The sequence below is a fragment of the Oncorhynchus clarkii genome, chromosome 31, assembly GCF_045791955.1.
Source record: "Oncorhynchus clarkii lewisi isolate Uvic-CL-2024 chromosome 31, UVic_Ocla_1.0, whole genome shotgun sequence".
Taxonomy (NCBI): Eukaryota; Metazoa; Chordata; class Actinopteri; order Salmoniformes; family Salmonidae; genus Oncorhynchus; species Oncorhynchus clarkii.
The window spans coordinates 32,933,978-32,954,729 of NC_092177.1; the positions used below are offsets into that span (position 1 = coordinate 32,933,978).

At 42.9% G+C, this 20,752-nt stretch overlaps 1 protein-coding gene across 2 annotated transcripts; it reads left to right on the top strand.

Moving 5' to 3' along the window:
* The first annotated feature begins 1,059 nt into the window (after nt 1-1,059).
* On the top strand, nt 1,060-17,894 carry LOC139390524 (probable carboxypeptidase X1). 2 transcript variants are annotated; one of them, XM_071137690.1, is made up of 14 exons: nt 1,103-1,592; nt 2,547-2,696; nt 7,067-7,176; nt 7,349-7,488; nt 7,618-7,702; nt 8,395-8,548; nt 8,671-8,762; nt 10,102-10,225; nt 14,958-15,154; nt 15,309-15,497; nt 15,948-16,242; nt 16,385-16,524; nt 16,608-16,710; nt 16,894-17,894. In XM_071137690.1, exons 1-14 carry the CDS (start codon nt 1,199-1,201, stop codon nt 17,196-17,198), a joined length of 2,478 nt encoding a protein of 825 aa, XP_070993791.1. In that variant the 5' UTR covers nt 1,103-1,198; the 3' UTR covers nt 17,199-17,894. The 2 variants fall into 2 exon arrangements, with proteins under 2 accessions (XP_070993793.1, XP_070993791.1); XM_071137692.1 differs by lacking the exon at nt 2,547-2,696 and having other exon boundaries at nt 1,060-1,592.
* The last annotated feature ends 2,858 nt before the right edge of the window (nt 17,895-20,752 follow it).

Genomic DNA, 20,752 nt, shown 5'->3' on the forward strand with positions numbered 1-20,752 from the left:
CAAAACGGTAATCAATCACTGATGACAATTACGTACAATTATATTTCATCATTCCACAAAATGTAGATAAATTAGAGAATAAAAGCTTTGTTGCTTATTATAAATATAATACATGAATTAGACAAGACTATTTAAAATGTCAATAATAGCAAAAAAAATATTATTTGGTCTCTACTTTGGCACTCCAAATGTTCAGTTCAAAATCTGGTCACTGGCGCCATCTAGTGAGTATATCTTCCCTAACACATTTTATCCCATTTACAGTACGTCATTTTAAATCAAAGCCCTACAATGTTAATGATTCGGGTGATCGCAATAAACAATCCATATGGATTCCATGTACGATGTTACAGATACATGACAAGTAAGACAGTAAGCCTTTAATTTAGCATTTCTAGGAGCTATAATCACCAGTTTGTGACAAATGTCCTGCACTTGCTGAGCAATGCAACATTGCCTTTGATATATCTGATATTTGTCCCAGCTCTCTTTAGATATCCCAACTAAAACATAGACAATAAATGCATACTTAATAATTGTATTAACTTAAGTTTTAGCAATCATTGCCATGCCAGTCCCCGCATGCTCAGTCTGAGCAAGTGAAGCAATGTTCTACGTTTATCTTCTACATTCAAACTGAAAGTTATTCTTGAATTTGGTGGTTGTAATACTCAACTTTGACCACTAGATAGAAGCACATCGACATCAATATTTCGGACTTTAGCGGTACTCTGTTCTGTTTAGTAATCACAAGCACGTCACAAAGCTGAAGCAGCTTCTGCTTTTTTCCATCAAATTAAACGCTCACTAGCCTCCTTATCGTAACATTATGATATTGCAAATAATTAGAATCGTTTTAATAATATGAAAATAATTGTAGAGCTATGGTTCAGAAAGTAGACTGTTAGACAGACCAATTATTCAGTAGGACTGACATAGACATAGTTTACAGTTCCCTCCTTTAATAATAACTACAGTCTTGTGATGATATCTTTTACATGTGTACCTTTTTAAACTGTCAAATGAGGGCTCTTATTGTGAAGCTTTTATAAATGTTCTAGACACAGAACATTTATGGGCAGCGGTCCGGTTACTTCTGCATGCGCAACGGATTGTGCACGGGACCCGTATTATGTAAGTCTATGGGTGGACCTTCGTGTGGAGTGGGGGACGTTTAAATTGTCAATATTCACCCGGAATGTCTGAAGGGACAGTTATGGCACAATCCCTGTACTTTACCTTTGTTTTGTCGTGTTTGATATGTGGATCATATGGTCTCGTTTCATCTGGCAATGGCACAACTACGGTGAGGTCTGTGGATTATAATGCAACTACAACTGTTACTCCGATTGAGAGACGAGATTCTACAACTAAACCAAGTACTACCCAGAGCAATAAAAGCACCAACGCACCAGCGGTAAGGTTGACATCCACAACGACTTCAAAGGTACTGACAACTACTACTAGACCACCGAAAACGACCACCACTGCTAACTATAGTTTCAACACAGAAGACCTAAATGAGGGTATCGACAAGAAAGTGGAAAAAAGAGTATGGAACAAAGAACCTGAGGATGAACCACTCGAATTTGGTGAGCAGCATTGAAATGTATTTGCGGATGTAAAATGCAGGTCAACTGCTAAATTAAATATTGAAACAATATTATGCTTTATGTGATGTGTTATTATAGACGTAGGTTTGACATTGTTGTAGATATTACAGACATTTTTAATAAATGATCTCATGTGTCTTTCAAGTGTAATTTTTTGGCAGATATCTGACATCTCACTTCCGCATCAAGTAAATGTGTGAAATGTCTGGAAAAAGACACAGCCAGGGCCAGATTACAGAACGGGCTCACAGGGCACATGCCCCAAGGCCCCAACCTTCAGGGGGGTTGGGGTCATAAGCAATGCCAAAGTGTGTAGAATTTCAGGAAGTTTGCTTTAAAATTGCAACATTTTCTCTCATCCTCATAGCAAAATATGAATAGTATGAGATGAGCTTTAAAAACAACACATTTCTCTCTGTCCAATGTCAAAATGTGGGAAATTAGCCATCCCCCCCCCCCCCCCCCCCAAAAAAAAGGTTTTCCTCAGGGCCCCAAATGCGGTATTTCGGCCTTGGGCACAGCCTATTGGTTAAAAAGCATCTACATATTTATCTTTAATTTCTTACATTGAAATCATTTAGACCATGTCCATCAACAAACAACTCTGAAAACACACATTTGCAAACGAATGGGATAAATAACCACTGTGGAGTGCAAGGCAGGGAAAACACGAGTTACAGGGGGTTGTTATATCTATGCTGCAGTTCTGTGGTCTTGGAAACCAAGTCCAGGGGGTTGGTTCTACAAGTGTTTAGCTTGGGGGTTATCAGGTTGTGATCGGAACCAGCTGTCTTGTAGACACAGACCATCAGAAAACCCCCGAGTTAAACTGGCTGAGTCAGCAATCTACATTCAGTACCAAGACACCATATCTGCATAGCCTGAGAATGTGTTGTGTGCGTCTTTGTTGATGAGACGGTTTGCCTTTTGTAGCCAAGTGGTCCACCAGGAGTGTAAAGGCAGTAAAGAAGCCTAAAAAGATATGGAAGAAAGTCAAGAAACCCAAAGTCCTACCTAAGAAGCGCAAGCCCAAGGTTGTAAAAAAAAGCAAACCCAAAATCATTGGGCGCCCTTCGCTGCCAGGTGAAGCCAGTGGGACGTATGTATGGGGTTACTTCCCTGAGTGACATGTACAGTATGAGAATGGGTAGATGCCTAACAGACAACATACTGTATACTGTGCAGCGCTCTTTTTCCTTTCCGTGTACAACGCATGGTACATTTTCATTTCAACTTTGAAATGCATAAATGACAGACAACTGACATTGACAACGTTGCTTGATGACAGAGTAGCTACAGTACTGGCAGTAGTAGAGCAAAACAAAACATTCCCTTGATTAAATAGTTGTTGTGCTTTAGTTCTCCAGCAACTGACACTAGTCTTCTGTAGTATTTCCTGCCCGTCCTCGCTCTCTCTCTCTCTCGCTCTCTCTCTTTCTCGCGCTCTCCCTCTCTCTCATTACTGCTCAGTGCTGCATGGAAGCCCCTCCCTGTTTGTGTGTGTGTGTGTGTGTGGGGGGGGGGGGGGGGGGGGGGGGCGCTGATCTGGTCGGAAATGTGGCGGAAAGAGAACTGGAATTACAGGGGCCAGATGGAGAGATATACCTTGAATCAGGAGCTGAGGCGAATAGGAAGTTTGTGTGTAATGAGGCAGAGGGACCGTAAGGCCCCAAAGCAGGGGGACCGTGAGGCCCCAAAGCAGGGGGAAGTTATGAGTTTCCCCAGTTTTTCCTCAGAAAAAGGGAGTCTAATGTTTTAAATATTCATGCTGTAGGTTGGCTGATCTGCCAAGCTGTTTTTCATCATGACTAATGTACTGGTAAAATGATGATGAGTAACCCCAAAGGCCACTGGATAGTTTGCTGTAGTATCTAAACTGCATTCTGAAAATTGTCTCTCTTCAACTGGTGCCACTGAAGAAACTATACAAATTGTTGAGGTTGGGCATGATTTAATGCATAAAGATTATACAATGTTTCCTATGCTCTAAATAGGATGTAAAATGAATAGGATAGTTCTAAGAAATCATTGAGTCCTTGTATTTGCCAATTCTCCTAACACAAATAGTATAGGACACATATGTCAGAGTCAAGGCCCGCGGGCCACATCCGGCCCGCAAGAAGGTTTTTTACGGCCCCTGGGATGATCTTGATTTATTATTAGAACCGGCCCGCAGCAAGCCGGCAGCCCGCAGATCTTTTACACGCACCAATACTACATTTCCCACAATGCAAAGGTGACGCACCGAGCAGTAGGCTGCTTCATTTCAATATTTATTGGCACAGCAGTCGTCAGCATCACAGTAAAATTAACTTTCAGATACCCATCAAAAATGGCAAAACGGAAGGTGGATACTGAGAACCGGGGGTTTCAAACAAGGTGGGAGTCGAAGTATATGTTCACGAAGGTAGCTGGAAAACCTGTGTGTCTTCTGTGTGGAGAAAGTGTGGCGGTACTGAAAGAGTATAATCTGAGACGACATTATGAAACGAAACACGCGGACAAAAACAAGAATATGGACATGGAACAAAGGCTACAAAAGGCAGAGGAATTAAAACGAGGCCTCAAATCTCGACAGGCTCTGTTCAAAAAAGCCAAATCACAAGGCCAGGCTGCTGTCAAGGCCAGTTTTATTTTGGCAGAAGAGATCGCTAAATCAGCCCGGCCATTTACGGAGGGGGATTTCATCAAAAACTGCATGATTAAAGTTTGTGACGAAGTTTGCCCAGAAAAAAGGCAACTCTTTTTAAATGTGAGTCTGAGCAGAAACACCATTGCCGAGAGAGTAGACCAGTTGTCCATCAATCTAAAAGAGCAGCTTGTGAAAAAGGGAAAAGATTTTATTGCATATTCCTTGGCTGTGGATGAGAGCACCGACATTTCTGACATTGCCCAGTTGTCAATTTTCATCCGCGGAGTGGACTCCAACCTAAGCGTGACAGAGGAGTTTTTGGCTTTACGTCCTATGCATGGCACAACTACGGGGCATGATTTGTATGAAGAGGTGTCAAGATGTGTAAATGAGATGGAGCTGCCTTGGGAAAAACTCGTGGGTTTGACAACCGACGGAGCACCTGCGATGTGTGGACACAGGAGCGGACTGGTGGCGAAGATACGGGAAAAGATGCAAGAGGAAAACGCGACAGGTGAGCTGACAGCTTATCATTGTATCATACACCAGGAAGCGTTGTGCGGTAAAGCCTTGAAAATGGAGCATGTAATGAGCATCATCACGCGCACAGTTAACTTTATCAGAGCCAAAGGTTTGAATCACCGCCAGTTCAAGGCATTTCTGACGGAGTTAGAAACGGAGCATGGTGATTTGCCTTATCACACAGAGGTGCGATGGCTAAGCCAGGGAAAGGTGCTTCAAAGATGTTTCGAGCTTCGTGAGGAGATTTGTCTGTTCTTGGACAGCAAAGGGAAAGACACAACACAACTCCGAGACGAAATGTTTCTGTGTGAAATGGCTTTTCTGTGTGACATTACGAGTCATCTGAATGCAATAAACTTGCAGCTGCAGGGTCGGGATCGTGTCATCTCTGATATGTACAGTACAGTGAAGGCATTTAAAACCAAACTGACTCTGTGGGAGACGCAGATGCGGAAAGAAAATTTGAGCCACTTTCCCAGCTGCCAGACCATGAAAGAGAAGCTCTCTACCAGTGCGTTCCCGAGCACACAGTTGGCTGATAAAATAGGTATGCTTGCCGCTGACTTTCGACGCCGATTTGCTGACTTTGAAGCACAAAAAAGCAGGTTGGAACTGCTCGGTAACCCATTTGCTGTTGACGTGGAAAGCTCACCACCAAACCTCCAAATGGAGTTGATTGACCTCCAATGCAATGATGCACTGAGGGCAAAATATGCGGCAGTGGGTGCTGCGGAGTTCGCCCGTTTCCTCCCCGGCACAATGCCCCAGCTGCGCATCCAGGCTGCTCAAACGTTGTCTATGTTTGGCAGCACATACCTGTGTGAACAACTGTTTTCTTTGATGAACCTGAACAAAACATCACACAGAAGTCGACTTACTGCTGAACACCTCCACTCAATTCTGAGGATTTCTTCAGCTCAGAGCCTTACCCCGAACATTGATGAACTTGTGGAAAAGATGGGACACCACCAAGTATCACCCTCAACCTCAAACAAGTGAACATTACTGTGCAATCACATATTTAGAGTTTTTACTCAGTTCAAGTTTAAAAGTTAAAATTTAATATTTGTTTTCACTGCATGTTACTTCTCCTTAAACAAAGTGTTGTTTTTGATTAATAGATTTTTGCACTTTATTTTTTTGTATTTCAATCCAATTATATTTTAAAAATATTTCAGTTGAGTGGATGATAGAAAATTGCTATTATTGTTTTTTCTTTGAAGTAAATTTAGCCCACTTTTGCTAAAATAGAAAATATAGTCTACTGATGGTGCCTTGAATACCGGTTTCTTTCATTTAATGTTCATGTTATGGGGATATTTATATAAAGGAAATTTGTCTTTTGTGTCTGTTGAAAATTAAAGATTACTGACAGAGCCATAAGAAAATATTGCTTTATTTATCTGATCATATTGTAATATATTTGTTAGGTTTTCAGTAGGTTCAATTAGGTTCACTAGACTATATGCGTCATTTAAAAAATTTTCAATGAACATTCGAACAGTCCGGCCCTCGTCTTGTAGCTGATTTTTTTATTTGGCCCTCCGTCCATTTGACTTTGACACCCCTGGTATAGGAGTAAAAACACAATTTTCATAAAAACGACTAAACCGTTGTTGACATGAGGTTAATGTCTTTGGCATCACTTCACTAGTTCAGTAGATCAGTTGGCTACTTTACTTGGCAGACTACTGTCAACAAAGTTTGAGTAGTTTTAAACAATTAGCTCTTGGAGCAGAGCAATGCTCTCTGTCACAATGACCCCCGTGGAGAGATCCTGCAGGCCTCTAAGGCAAAAGGGTATTAGGGTTTTAAGAGAGACCACTCACAGCCCTAACACAGGAACTAGTGTTTAGAGGACCAGTCGACCAGGCTTAGCTCCTCAGACAATGAGCGCCTGTCTGCTCCTCACATGGAAACGCAGGAAGTCTCTCTTTCCTGCACGCTTCTGCATCTCTTCATCGCTTTCCCTCTCACTCTCTTTCATGCTCAAATACCTTAGAGAATTGTGCATGTATGCACCCACTGGACACTCACTGGTTGAATCAACGTTGTTTCCACCAACTTGGAATAGATGTTGAATTGACATCTGTGCCCAGTGGACAGTCTCTCAATCTCCCTTCTACTATGGCTCCTGTCAAGGCATTCCCATGGACATGTCATGTTCATGGACAGCTTTCTTACGCGTTAGATCCATTTCTTCTCTGCAAGTCAATATTTGACGTGTGTGTGTGTGTGTGTGTGTGTGTGTGTGACCTTGTTCTCCTCGGTGACCTTGTTCTCCTTACGTGACTGTCAGAGTGCCCTCCGCTGGGGCTGGAGTCTCTGAGGGTGAAGGACCCACAGCTGCGGGCCTCGTCCTACAAGCGCCGGGGACTTGGACCTCACCGCGGTCGACTCAACATCCAGGTGAGACCAAGAACTAGTTTACGGGTCTCTCACCACTGTTAGCAAACACAACAAATGTTACTTCCATTCTTACCATTTTTCATCCATGCATTATTCTGTGGTAACCACCTCTACAGCTTGTGTTTAGATTTGTAAAATGCACTTTGTAAATAAAATCTGTCTGTCTGGGTAGTCGGGTATCGAGGACGGGGACATCTATGACGGGGCGTGGTGCGCCCAGTATGAGGATAAGAAACAGTGGCTGGAGGTGGATGCCCGGCGACCCACGCGTTTCACCGGGGTCATCCTGCAGGGACGCAGCTCAATCTGGAGGTCAGTGGAGGTCACGGCACATGTTCACCAAGCCCCCATTGTGCAGTGATGTAGCCATAGCAATGAATTGTATGTATTGTAAATGTCGTAGGGACATTGCTAAATAGTTGCGCCTGTCTTTCCTAACAGTTGGGACTTCATACTCACCTACAAGGTCCAGTTCAGTAATGACACCCTGGTCTGGCAGCCAGCTATGAATGGGACTAAAGAGGCAGTGAGTTAATTCCATACAATATATTAAAATATTACTTTCACTGCAAAATTCAGATATTCCACCCATTTTTATATCTTGAATGGCTTACTATTTTATTCCTCATTACCCAATTGCCAAGTTGCTGTATCACATCCGGCCGTGATTGGGAGTGCCATTGGGCGGGCAACAATTGGTCCAGCGTCGTCCGGATTTGGCCGGGGTAGTCCGTCATTGTAAATAAGAATTTGTTCTTAACTGACTTGCCTAGTTAAATAAAGGTTCAATTAAAAAATAAATAATTAAAAATAAAATAAATCATTATGTGGTCCAGTGAGGTATTCATATCTACCGTGCTCTGACATTGACCAATGACATTCCACTGCCTGTTGGCAAGCTGACCATGGCGCTGACAGTTTGCCCTGGCCAAAGCTGACTCCACTGTGCCAACCTTGCCAACCTTGCCAACCCACAAGCCTTACTCTCTATGGGCACACTGTGGCAGATTGCACCATCTAGTTACCAGTCTGTGTCACTGGTTTGGCAAAGGGGTAGAGTGAAAATGTGACTGGCAGAGAGACGGAAACTGCAAAATTGGAAGTTATTGTATAATCTATTAAAGATGTAGTCTGCAATTCGAGAAACAATAAAAAAATTAAGTAATCTCTTCATAGAGCATAACCTATCTCCACTATTGGCTTTTTCCTGTACTGTAGGTATTTGATGGGAACCAGGATACTGAAACTCCAGTGTTGGCCCTATTTAACGAGTCGGCAACAGTGGCGCGCTACATCCGTATAAATCCACAGAGCTGGTACGAGAACGGAACTATCTGTCTGAGAGCTGAGGTTCTGGGCTGTACCCTACCAGGTTTGTCCACCACCATCATCACAACATCCTCCCAACACTAGATTAAGACACAGGAACCATAACCTCAACGACATTCAAATGACATTGCATTTCCATTATGTTGCGTCTTTCCCCTCCTGTAGATCCTAACAACATCTACGCTTGGCAGCAGACAGAGCAAGGCACCAAAGACAAGCTGGACTTCAGACACCACAACTACAAGGAGATGAGGAAAGTAAGTGCTGAAGTGGAGACCTTCAGCACTCACCCATAGGATACTGGTGTAGTTTTAGGGTTCTTTAGAATTATGGTAGAGCAGATTTGATAATGAACTGACCACCTTCACAGCCATACATCAATGCAACTACATCCTGTTCTCTTCCAACAATTCACAAATATCTGACCAATAAGAATATAGCAGCAACTCTCAACTGGTGGTGTGGGAGGGGGAGTTTATAACTCAAATTTGGGTCGCGAGAGTTTTCGAATGGGTTGCTTGTGTCTGAGAGCATTATCATTATAATTCCAAACAACTGATTCACCATATTTTAGAACTACACAACAGTGACTTAGAAAATAATACAATTTCTCATTTAAAAATATCCTACGCTGGCTCAGATTTTGTGATGTTGTGCATTATGAACACAGCAGCAGGGACATGGCATGCAACAGTTAGCAAAGAAACTTCCTCCCTTCACTTCAATCTACTCTCTGGCGCTTGACTGAGTCTGTCCTGGAAGCAGAGGGTTTCTGGTTGGAGCTCCCTCCCCCAGTCTCACCGAAAAACAAATATTATTAGTGTTTTTTTCTTCTCCTCACTACACTGCCACTACCGCTCAGTAAAGAGCTTGAGGTGAGTCTGACCGGTAGGATGTAACATTAGGCTCGTGTCCACACATACACACACACCGCACTACACATACCGCACTACACATACCGCACTACACATACCACACTACACATACCGCACTACACATACCGCACTACACATACTGCACTACACATACCGCACTACCCACACCGCACTACACACACCGCACTACACACACCGCACTACACATACCACACTACACATACCACACTACACATACCACACTACACATACCACACTACACATACCGCACTACACATACCACACTACACATACCACACTACACGTACCGCACTACACACACCGCACTACACACACCGCACTACACACACCGCACTACACACACCGCACTACACACACCGCACTACACATACCGCACTACACATACCGCACTACACACACCGCACCACATATACCGCACTACACATACCGCACTACACATACCGCACTCCCCCCATGTGCTCAGAAAACTAAACCAAGACTTTGTATCCAGTTGTACGGTAGACAAACTGTACTGTACATACTGATGCATCCTTCTCAGTCACACTTAACCGTCATAAGGCAGTGTAACTCAATCCATTCCTGGTGGACCCCCCAGATGCAAAAATATATATTCCCCCCAAAAATGTGCATACACTGGGGGTCCCACAGGAATGGAAGTCTTATGTCCACCAGACAACACCATAAGTCTGTCCCTCCTCAGCTCATGAAATCAGTGACCGAGGCCTGCCCTGACATCACACATATCTACAGCATCGGGAAGAGTCACATGGGTCTCAAGATGTACGTCATGGAGATCTCCGACCACCCTGGAAAACATGAGTTGGGTGAGTAGATATAGGCCTATTACACCTTATGAAGTTTTAGCATGAGGCAATGCTACATAGCTTACAGCCTGGCCTCATAGACTAGACGTAACAAATTAAATGTAAATCAGGGACACTCAAATTAGAATGATGTGTTTAGTATGGTTACATAAGACAGAAGGTTACTTAAAAAAATAATAAAGTTGGGTAGTTGGGTGGGTGGGTGGGTGGGTGGGTGTATAACTCGAATGTCTAGCAAGCCAAAGGTTGCAGGTTCAAATGTCATCACGGACAACTTTTGCATTATAGCATCTTTGCAACTACATACAGTGCCTTGCGAAAGTATTCGGCCCCCTTGAACTTTGCGACCTTTTGCCACATTTCAGGCTTCAAACATAAAGATATAAAACTGTATTTTTTTGTGAAGAATCAACAACAAGTGGGACACAATCATGAAGTGGAACGACATTTATTGGATATTTCAAACTTTTTTAACAAATCAAAAACTGAAAAATTGGGCGTGCAAAATTATTCAGCCCCTTTACTTTCAGTGCAGCAAACTCTCTCCAGAAGTTCAGTGAGGATCTCTGAATGATCCAATGTTGACCTAAATGACTAATGATGATAAATACAATCCACCTGTGTGTAATCAAGTCTCCGTATAAATGCACCTGCACTGTGATAGTCTCAGAGGTCCGTTAAAAGCGCAGAGAGCATCATGAAGAACAAGGAACACACCAGGCAGGTCCGAGATACTGTTGTGAAGAAGTTTAAAGCCGGATTTGGATACAAAAAGATTTCCCAAGCTTTAAACATCCCAAGGAGCACTGTGCAAGCGATAATATTGAAATGGAAGGAGTATCAGACCACTGCAAATCTATCAAGACCTGGCCGTCCCTCTAAACTTTCAGCTCATACAAGGAGAAGACTGATCAGAGATGCAGCCAAGAGGCCCATGATCACTCTGGATGAACTGCAGAGATCTACAGCTGAGGTGGGAGACTCTGTCCATAGGACAACAATCAGTCTATATTGCACAAATCTGGCCTTTATGGAAGAGTGGCAAGAAGAAGGCCATTTCTTAAAGATATCCATAAAAAGTGTCGTTTAAAGTTTGCCACAAGCCACCTGGGAGACACACCAAACATGTGGAAGAAGGTGCTCTGGTCAGATGAAACCAAAATTGAACTTTTTGGCAACAATGCAAAACGTTATGTTTGGCGTAAAAGCAACACAGCTCATCACCCTGAACACACCATCCCCACTGTCAAACATGGTGGTGGCAGCATCATGGTTTGGGCCTGCTTTTCTTCAGCAGGGACAGGGAAGATGGTTAAAATTGATGGGAAGATGGATGGAGCCAAATACAGGACCATTCTGGAAGAAAACCTGATGGAGTCTGCAAAAGACCTGAGACTGGGACGGAGATTTGTCTTCCAACAAGACAATGATCCAAAACATAAAGCAAAATCTACAATGGAATGGTTCAAAAATAAACATATCCAGGTGTTAGAAAGACCAAGTCAAAGTCCAGACCTGAATCCAATCGAGAATCTGTGGAAAGAACTGAAAAAGGCTGTTCACAAATGCTCTCCATCCAACCTCACTGAGCTCGAGCTGTTTTGCAAGGAGGAATGGGAAACAATTTCAGTCTCTCGATGTGCAAAACTGATAGAGACATACCCCAAGCGACTTACAGCTGTAATCGCAGCAAAAGGTGGCGCTACAAAGTATTAACTTAAGGGGGCTGAATCATTTTGCACGCCCAATTTTTCAGTTTTTGATTTGTTAAAAAAGTTTGAAATATCCAATAAATGTCGTTCCACTTCATGATTGTGTCCCACTTGTTGTTGATTCTTCACAAAAAAATACAGTTTTATATCTTTATGTTTGAAGCCTGAAATGTGGCAAAAGGTCGCAAAGTTCAAGGGGGCCGAATACTTTTGCAAGGCACTGTATGTATGTTAGCTAACCATTCCCATAACCCTAAAACTTAACCCATAGCATTAGTGTTAGCCAACTAGTCACCTAGCGAACCTTAGCGACAACAAATTGTAATTCGTAACCTGTCATACGTTTTGCTAATACATAAAATATTGTACGAATTGCAATTCACAACATACACTACATGACCAAAAGTATGTGGACACCTGCTTGTCGAACATCTCATTCCAAAAATCATGGCCATTAATATGGAGTTGATGCCCCCCTTTGCTGCTATAACAGCCTCCACAAGGCATTCCACTAGATGTTGGAACATTGCTGCAGAGACTTGCTTCCTTTCAGCCACAAGAGCATTAGCGAGGTCGGGTGCTGATGTTGGGCGATTAGGCCTGGCTATCAATCAGCGTTCCAATTCATCCCAAAGGTGTTCGATGGGTTGAGGTCAGGGCTTTGTGCAGGCCAGTCAAGTTCTTCCACACGGATCTCGACAAACCATTTCTGTATGGGCCTCGCTTTGTGCACAAGGGCATTATCATGCTGAAACAGGAAAGGGCCTTGCCCAAACGGTTGCCTAGCCCAAACCATGAAAAACAGCACCAGACCCTTATTCCTCCTCCACCAAACTTTAGTTGGCACTATGCATTGGGGTAGGTAGCGCTCTCCTGGCATCTGCCAAACCCAGATTCGCCTGCCAGATGGTGAAGCGTGATTCATCACTCGAGGGAACGTGTTTCCACTGCTCAAGAGTCCAATGGCGGCGAGCTTTACACCACTTTATGAAGATTGCATGGATGTGTGCTCGATTTTATACTCCTGTCAGCAACGGGTGTGGATGAAATAGCGGAATCCACTAATTTGAAGGTGTGTCCACATACTTTTGTATATATAGTGTATCATACGAATTGTAATCCGTAACATATCATAGGAAAAGGATGACAGACATCCACAAATTAACACATATCATACCAAATGTAACATATCATACTAATTGGAGTGTCCTGGATTTACGTTTTCTATGTAAAGTCCAGGTTGGAACCTATCTGCAATGCCACTGCTATAGTACTTTGTACAGTATGCTCTCAGAGACTGGAGTCAATCCTTGTTCACATGTCTAAAGTGTTTGCTTTGGACTCATTGACCACGCTCGGCGCCCATTGAGCCGGTCTACCAGCTCTGGCAACCACTAATACCCCTTGCCGCCAGAACTCATAATGGGAGAGGGAGCCAGGAATGCCATAGACAGAGAACTGGTTTGCCTGTGCACTGGAATATAAGGAGAAGTCGTTTTCAAACGGGGTGACTAGTCTTAAAATGACAATATAGAATATTGGCTGTTTTTTTTAAGAGAATAAAAGCGTTGAATGTTTTTTGTCTGTCCAACTTGACCTAATTCTGTTGTTAACCTCCAATTCCATTGGCAGAGGATAAGCCAGACTAGTTTAAATTTTCCACTGGCAAAGTCCTTTGCCTTTTCATCCCATGTGCCAGTATGTACAATGTGAACAGTCAGTGGGTTCATGGTGATGTGCTTTGTTTCTTTTTCTGGGGGGGGGGGGGGGGGGCTTTAGGTGTGATGCACGGTTACTGTAAAAACTGACCGTACGATTCATTTCATGGCTGTGAAAAAAAATACAGGCAAGATCAACAGAAAGGAGAGGACAGAAATGTAAATAGTTTATGGGAGTGTGTCTGAGGTTCTTGTTCTCCAAAGAATGTACTCTGTGATTTACATGCTTTGACACAGTCAGGACCTGTGCCATTCAGACTCTCTGGACAGGTGTTTTCTATCAACAATGCATTCATTCTGTGGTTAAGACTAGGGGCCTTATTTCAACCGGAACAGTAACCATGATTCCATATCCATTCCCGCTGTGTTACGAGAACACAGTTTTAAACCAATGTGGAATAGACTTTGAATTGACGTCTGTGCCCAGTGGAAGCATCTTTTTTACTCTTACAGTATCTCAGAGATCCAGTTAGTAGCGTTGACTTCATTGGTCATCTAGGGACAGAATTCGAATCGTTGTCATGAGATTTGAGATTTGTATTTTCTTATTTAGATCTAACTATGATTTGAATGGGTGGTTTGTGTGGTGTGAGTTAGAAAGGGGAGGTTTAAAAAAACGTCCCGGGGAACATTGCACTCGGAACCTACAGAAGCCCCTTGAGCATTAGGAGCAAACGTGGCTTGTGCTCCTCCAAAGCCGAGAGTAATCTCCCAAGCAAATCATAATTTTTCAAATAAATGATTAAGTCTGCACCAGGTCGTTAAGTTAGATTCAGTCCAATCACACCAGTGTTTTGTTACGTTTGCCAGGTAAAAGCCACCGTTTTAAATGCTTGTTGATTGAATTTACACCCAGCCATATCTCTTTGGGCCCGCCCTGGAAACGTTGTTACTTGACTCATGGGAAGTGGCTCAAGGGAAGTGGTCAAAAACCACAAACGCTATCTAGGGAGGATGTGCTGGATATCAGAACTGTCTGCCAGTGGATTATATAAGGGTAAACTAGAGCAGCATGGAAGAATAGCTTCTAGCCTAATGGTCACAACCAATGATGTACTGTATATTAACCCTGGATTGCTATGTTTTGGCCATTGCGGGACTTTGAAGCCACTGGTCGGCCATATTGGCACTACCCCGTAGGAGATCTATTACAACATTGGGGGAGTGCCAATATGGAGGCTAGGTGGCTTCAACACAGCGCCACCTATCAGTCATCTAGTGCATATATAAATCATTGGTCATAACAACTTTTGTGGCCACTGCTATGCTGTGTTTACATATGTGCTTTGTCTCCCTCTGCAGGCGAGCCAGAGTTCCGCTATGTGGCTGGCATGCATGGGAATGAAGCCCTGGGCCGGGAGCTGCTGCTCAACCTGATGCAGTATATCTGTCAGGAGTACAAACTGGGAAACCAGCGCATTGTCCGGCTGGTCAAGGAGACACGCATCCACTTGCTGCCATCCATGAACCCCGATGGTTATGAAATGGCCTTCAAGAAGGTCTCAGAAAACATGCTATAACATGTTATGTTGTAATATAATATATTATACTGTTATTACTGAGAGTATCTTTTAATGCTCAACATTACTGGTCAAATATACTTTAACCATTCAGAGAGGCCCATGTTGACCTCTGACCCTTCTCTCATCCCAGGGTTCTGAGTTGGCGGGGTGGGCGCTCGGTCGCTATAGCTACCAGGGCATCGACATGAACCACAACTTTGCTGACCTGAACAAAGTCATGTGGGATGCTATTGAATTTGACTTCCAAAATAACGATAAGTCCAAACTCATCAACCACTACATCCCCATACCAGAGTACTATACCTCAGAGGACGCCTTTGTAAGTTGACGTTTAGAATTCACATGCATTCTTCAAATCACCAAATAGTATCCACTCTATGATATTGTGTTAGAGAATTGGGGAAAATCAAGAATGTAAACATTTTCTTAAATCTATCTGCAAAAAGATGATTCTGCGATATTTGGCTTTAAAGTTCGGAACCCTCATTGATTTGAATGGTATTCTTTTGAACTAAACATGAATTGCCGTAATTAGAGTACTATATAGGTAAAGAACATTGAACAGAACAAGGCTATGTCAATAATTCAATTTTGACAAAAATGCACATACTGTGTAACCTTATAGAACCAAGCTCTTGATTTGTCATGTAGCAATATCCTTGAGAATATGTCAAAACTATCCCACATAGAATATAAACCATTTCAATTGTTGTACTTCACTATAATGTTTGAATGCATTATTCCTGTGGCATTGACCTATATCCAATAGGTGGCCTTAGAGACGCGTGCTGTCATTAACTGGATGCAGAACATCCCGTTCGTATTAAGTGCCAACCTCCACGGGGGTGAACTGGTGGTCACCTACCCCTTCGACAGGACTGAAGACTGGGCACCTCACGATGACACCCCTACACCGGACAATAGTTTCTTCCGCTGGCTGGCCACGGTCTATGCCAGCACCAACCAGGTCATGTCAAATCCAGACCGCCGGCCTTGTCACAATGAAAACTTCCAACGCTACAACAACATCATCAACGGAGCCAACTGGCACACGGTCCAAGGAAGTGAGAATTCCACCGCTTTTATGGTCATCCATTTTGTGATCTTGTTCATCTCATCGTCTTTGAAAAGCAGGGTATTGTACTGTCATTTCAAGTACCATTTTAAGATTTACATTCTTCATTATTTCCCTGAAATCTATTCCAGGCATGAATGATTTCAGCTATCTACACACCAACTGCTTCGATGTGACAGTGGAGTTGTCCTGTGATAAGTTCCCCCATGCCAGTGAGCTGCCCATCGAGTGGGATAACAACAAAGAGTCTTTACTGATCTACATGGAGCAGGTCCGTCCATCAATAATGTCTAATACAGTTTAAACACAGCATGATGGTGTTGTTGATCTCTAGATTTTTGCTTTGTATTGAAGGTCCACAGAGGACTCAAGGGTGTGATCAGAGACAAAGACACAGAGGCTGGCATTGCAGATGCCATAATCAAAGTGGATGACATCGACCACCATATTAGATCAGGTGGGCTGTCTCCCTCCTCACATGCAAAAAAAATTCACATCAGTAAATGATTCAAGAAGAAAACCTCAAAATGATGTCGTAAAATTGCACCTAGAGGGCACTGCAGGAATATGTTATGAAAGGTGTAGGCCAGAGAAGCCTACCACTAACCAGTAGCCATTTTGTGTCTTGCCTCTACTGCAGTTGCTGACGGGGACTACTGGCGCCTGCTAAACCCGGGCGAGTACGAGGTCACGGTGAGTGCCGAGGGCTACAACCCATCCACACGTATGTGCCGTGTGATGTACGAGCATTACCCCACCATATGTGACTTCCGCCTCACCAAGACCCCCAAACAGAGGCTGAAGGAGATCCTGGCCAAGGGGGGCAAGCTCCCCAAAGACCTGCAGCTGAGGCTACGACAGCTGCGTCTGAGAAAACTGAGGGCCAGCACCAAGGCCATCAACAGTAGGCGTGCGGCTGCTAGCAGGAAGGCACGGGGGTCGTGATGTCTTTGGTGAACCAATCACAACACACTTTGTCTGGAGGGTTGTTGTATTTAATTGGCTCGTGAGGGAAGTTCCTGGTTTAACTCAGCTTTGAAGTCTGTATACCATGTGGGCAGTTCTGTAAGGCTAGCCTACTGAGATACAACAAAAAAATGTAAACGTAAAATGCATTGTACTTCCAGTATGGTTTAGTGATATATTTTTGAAGAAAGGGCCAGATTGTATTTAGATATTTGAATCAAATTAGAGAAAATAATTGCAAGGTGATTTTGAATTAAAATACCCTTTCAAATGTGTGTAACAGGAAAAAATATTATTTTCTCTTGAAGAACCTAGTTTAGTTACAACAACAAACCAAGTGGAATGATGCTGTTCAAAATCCACCGTTGGGTAGATATACCACTATTCAAGTCAAATTCATGCCACAAATTACAGACCAAACTCAAACTGAGACTAAAATGACTCATGCATCATGTCATAGAGACGAGAGCTCTGCTGTTACAGTCTGGAACTGATGAGAGTTCTACATGAGATATTTTAAATCTATTCAAATGAAATGATATGATTTCTAATGTTTGTCTTTCTTTGGTTCATTTTTGTACTACCAAAATGAAATGCTGGCATTTGGATGTCCTTGCAAGCCAAGAGACAATGTTATGAATGGATCCCAAATAAAGCTTTACTTATAAACACCAATAGTTCAAAGTCAAACCCATGTCTTGTTTTCTGTGGAGTTGCATATCCTGTTGCCGTGGTCGTCCTCCATGGCGTTTGCGGCTGACAAAGCGACACCACAGGGTAGTGATCAGGGATAGGACGACACAGGCCAGTGCCAGGGAAACGCCCACCCACATCACCACCGACAGCTGCCCGCTTCTCTGCCAACGAGGAATCATGTGCAGCAGTGGGGAAAATGCATTCAACATGTTCAAAGAATATTGGAAAAATGTACTTTTCTAAATTCTTAGTGTAATACTTCAAAAGCAAACCCTTACCTGTCCAGGCTGTGTTTCGTGTTGGTCACAATTCATTGTTTAAGTAAAAGTAAAAACATGAGCCAAGTTTATTTCAATATCCTTCTACAGTACACCGTGTCCAGACCCTTGCACGAGAAAAAGACCCACTGGGCACACACTTGTAGAATCAACGTTGTTTCCACGTCATTTACAGGAAACCACATTGAACCAATGTGGAATAGACATTGAATTGACATCTGTGCCAAGTGGGTTCACTCGTATGGCCAAGGATTGCACCCACGGTCCCACTTATTAGATTTCAATACATTTCGGAAACAAAACACATTTTATAAGGAGGATGGGATCCACTAAAATCATGTGGGATCCTGGATCCTTTCACAGCACTATAAGGCTGCGTTGAGACAATGACTTATCAATGACCCAAGCCCAGCTCAGCTAATCCCTACCATTGTGACGCAGAGTTGTCATAATGATTCAGCAAATGTACATTACACCAGGGGCGTTGGTAGACACAATGTAAGTAACCTAATCTATGTCCCTTTAACTGCCCTGAAGGCCTCTATTGATCCTACAGCTATTGTGTGCAGTCATCCTGTGCCTATGAACCAGATTTATACTGTTAGCACTAAGCCAGCGTGCCCCAGGAGGAAGTCCACTGTGTGAAGCTCACCCTGATTAGCAAGAATAGCAAACTTAGGCATGACATGCCAGCAACAAATGCTGACACTACACATCCAAGTATATCTGACCAAATTATGAAAGACAAGCATTGTCATTTTGAATTCCGTAAAGTTAGTGTGGAAGAGGTGAAAAAAATATTGTTGTCAATCAACAATGACAAGCCACCGGGGTCTGGCAACTTGGGTGGAAAATTACTGAGGATAATAGCGAACGATATTGCCACTCCTATTTGCCAAATGTTCTATTTAAGCATACTAGAATGTGTGTGCCCCCAGTGTTGGTGGGAAGCAAAAGTCATTACGCTACCTAAGAATAGTAAAGCCCCCTTTACTGGCTCAAATAGCCAACCAATCAGCCTGCTACCAACCATTAGTAAACTTCTGGCAAAAATTGTCTTTGACCAGATACAATGCTATTTTACAGTAAACCAATTGACAACAAACTTCCAGCATGCTTATAGAGAAGGACATTCAACAAGCACGGTACTTACACAAATGACTGATGATTGGATGAGAGAAATTGATGATAAAAAGATTGTGGGGGCTGTTTTGTTAGACTTCAGTGCGCTCTTGGACATTATCGATCATTTTCTGCTGCTGGCATAACGTATGTGTTACGGCTTTACACCCCTTGCTATATTGTGGATAAAGAGTTACCTGTCTAAAAGAAGACAGAGGGTGTTTTTAAAAAATTTAAGCTTCTCCAACATAATCCAGGAAGAATCAGGAATTCCCCAAGGCAGCTGTCTAGGCCCATTACTTTTTTCAATCTATACTAATGAATTGCCACTGGCTTTGAGTAAAGCCAGAGTGTCTATGTATGTGGATGACTCAACACAATAAGTCAGCTACTACAGTGACTGAAATGACTGCAACACTTAACAAATAGTTGCAGTCAGTTTCAGAGTGGGTGGCTAGGAATAAGTTATTCCTAAATATTTCAAAAACTAAAAGCATTGTATTTGGGAAAAATCATTCACTAAACCCCAAACCTCAACTAAATCTTGTAATAAATAATGTTGAACTTGAGCAAGTTGAGGTGACTAAAATGCTTGAAGTTACCCTAGATTGTAAATGGTCATAGTCAAAACAACAGTAGCTAAGATGGGGAGAAGTATGTCCATAATAAAGCACTGCTCTACCTTCTTAACAGCACTTTCAACAAGGCAGATCCTACAGGCCCTAGTTTGGTCGCACCTGGACTACTGTTCAGTCGTGTGATCAGGTCCCACAAAAAAGGACTTAGGAAAATTGCAATTGGTTCAGAACATGGCAGCACAGCTGGCCCTTGGATGTACACAGAGAGCTAATATTAATAATATGCATGTCAATCTCTCCTGGCTCAAAGTGGAGGAGAGATTGACTTCATCACTACTTTTATTGTTGAATGCACCAAGCTGTCTGTTTGAACTACTGGCGCACAGCTCGGACACCCATGCATACCCCACAAGACATGCCACAAGAGGTCTCTTCACAGTCCACAAGTCTAGAACAGATTGTGGAAGGTGCACAGTACTAAATAGAGCCATGACTATGTAGAGCCATGACATAGAGCCATAGACTATTCCACATCAAGTAACTCATGCAGGCAGTACAATTAGATTGAAAAAACAGACAACAACAAAAAAACACCTTACGGAACAGTGGGGGCTGTGAAGCAACACAAACATAGGCACAGGCACATGCATACACACACGATAACATACACACTATACACATGGATTTTGTACTGTAGATATGTGGTAGTTCTGGAGTAAGGGCCTGAGGGCACACAGTGTGTTGTGAAATCTGTGAATGTATTGTAATATTTTAAAAATTGTATAAACTGCCTTAAATTTTGCTGGACCCCAGGAAAAGTAGCTAATGGGGATCCATAATAAATACAAAATAAAAATAG

Excerpts from the sequence above, each read along its gene's own strand:
- LOC139390524 (XM_071137690.1), top strand. The coding sequence starts at position 1,199 with ATGTCTGAAGGGACAGTTATGGCACAATCCCTGTACTTTACCTTTGTT. Across the intron at positions 15,498-15,947 it reads ATACCTCAGAGGACGCCTTT|GTGGCCTTAGAGACGCGTGC; the intron begins GTAAGTTGACGT and ends TATATCCAATAG. Across the intron at positions 16,243-16,384 it reads CTGGCACACGGTCCAAGGAA|GCATGAATGATTTCAGCTAT; the intron begins GTGAGAATTCCA and ends AATCTATTCCAG.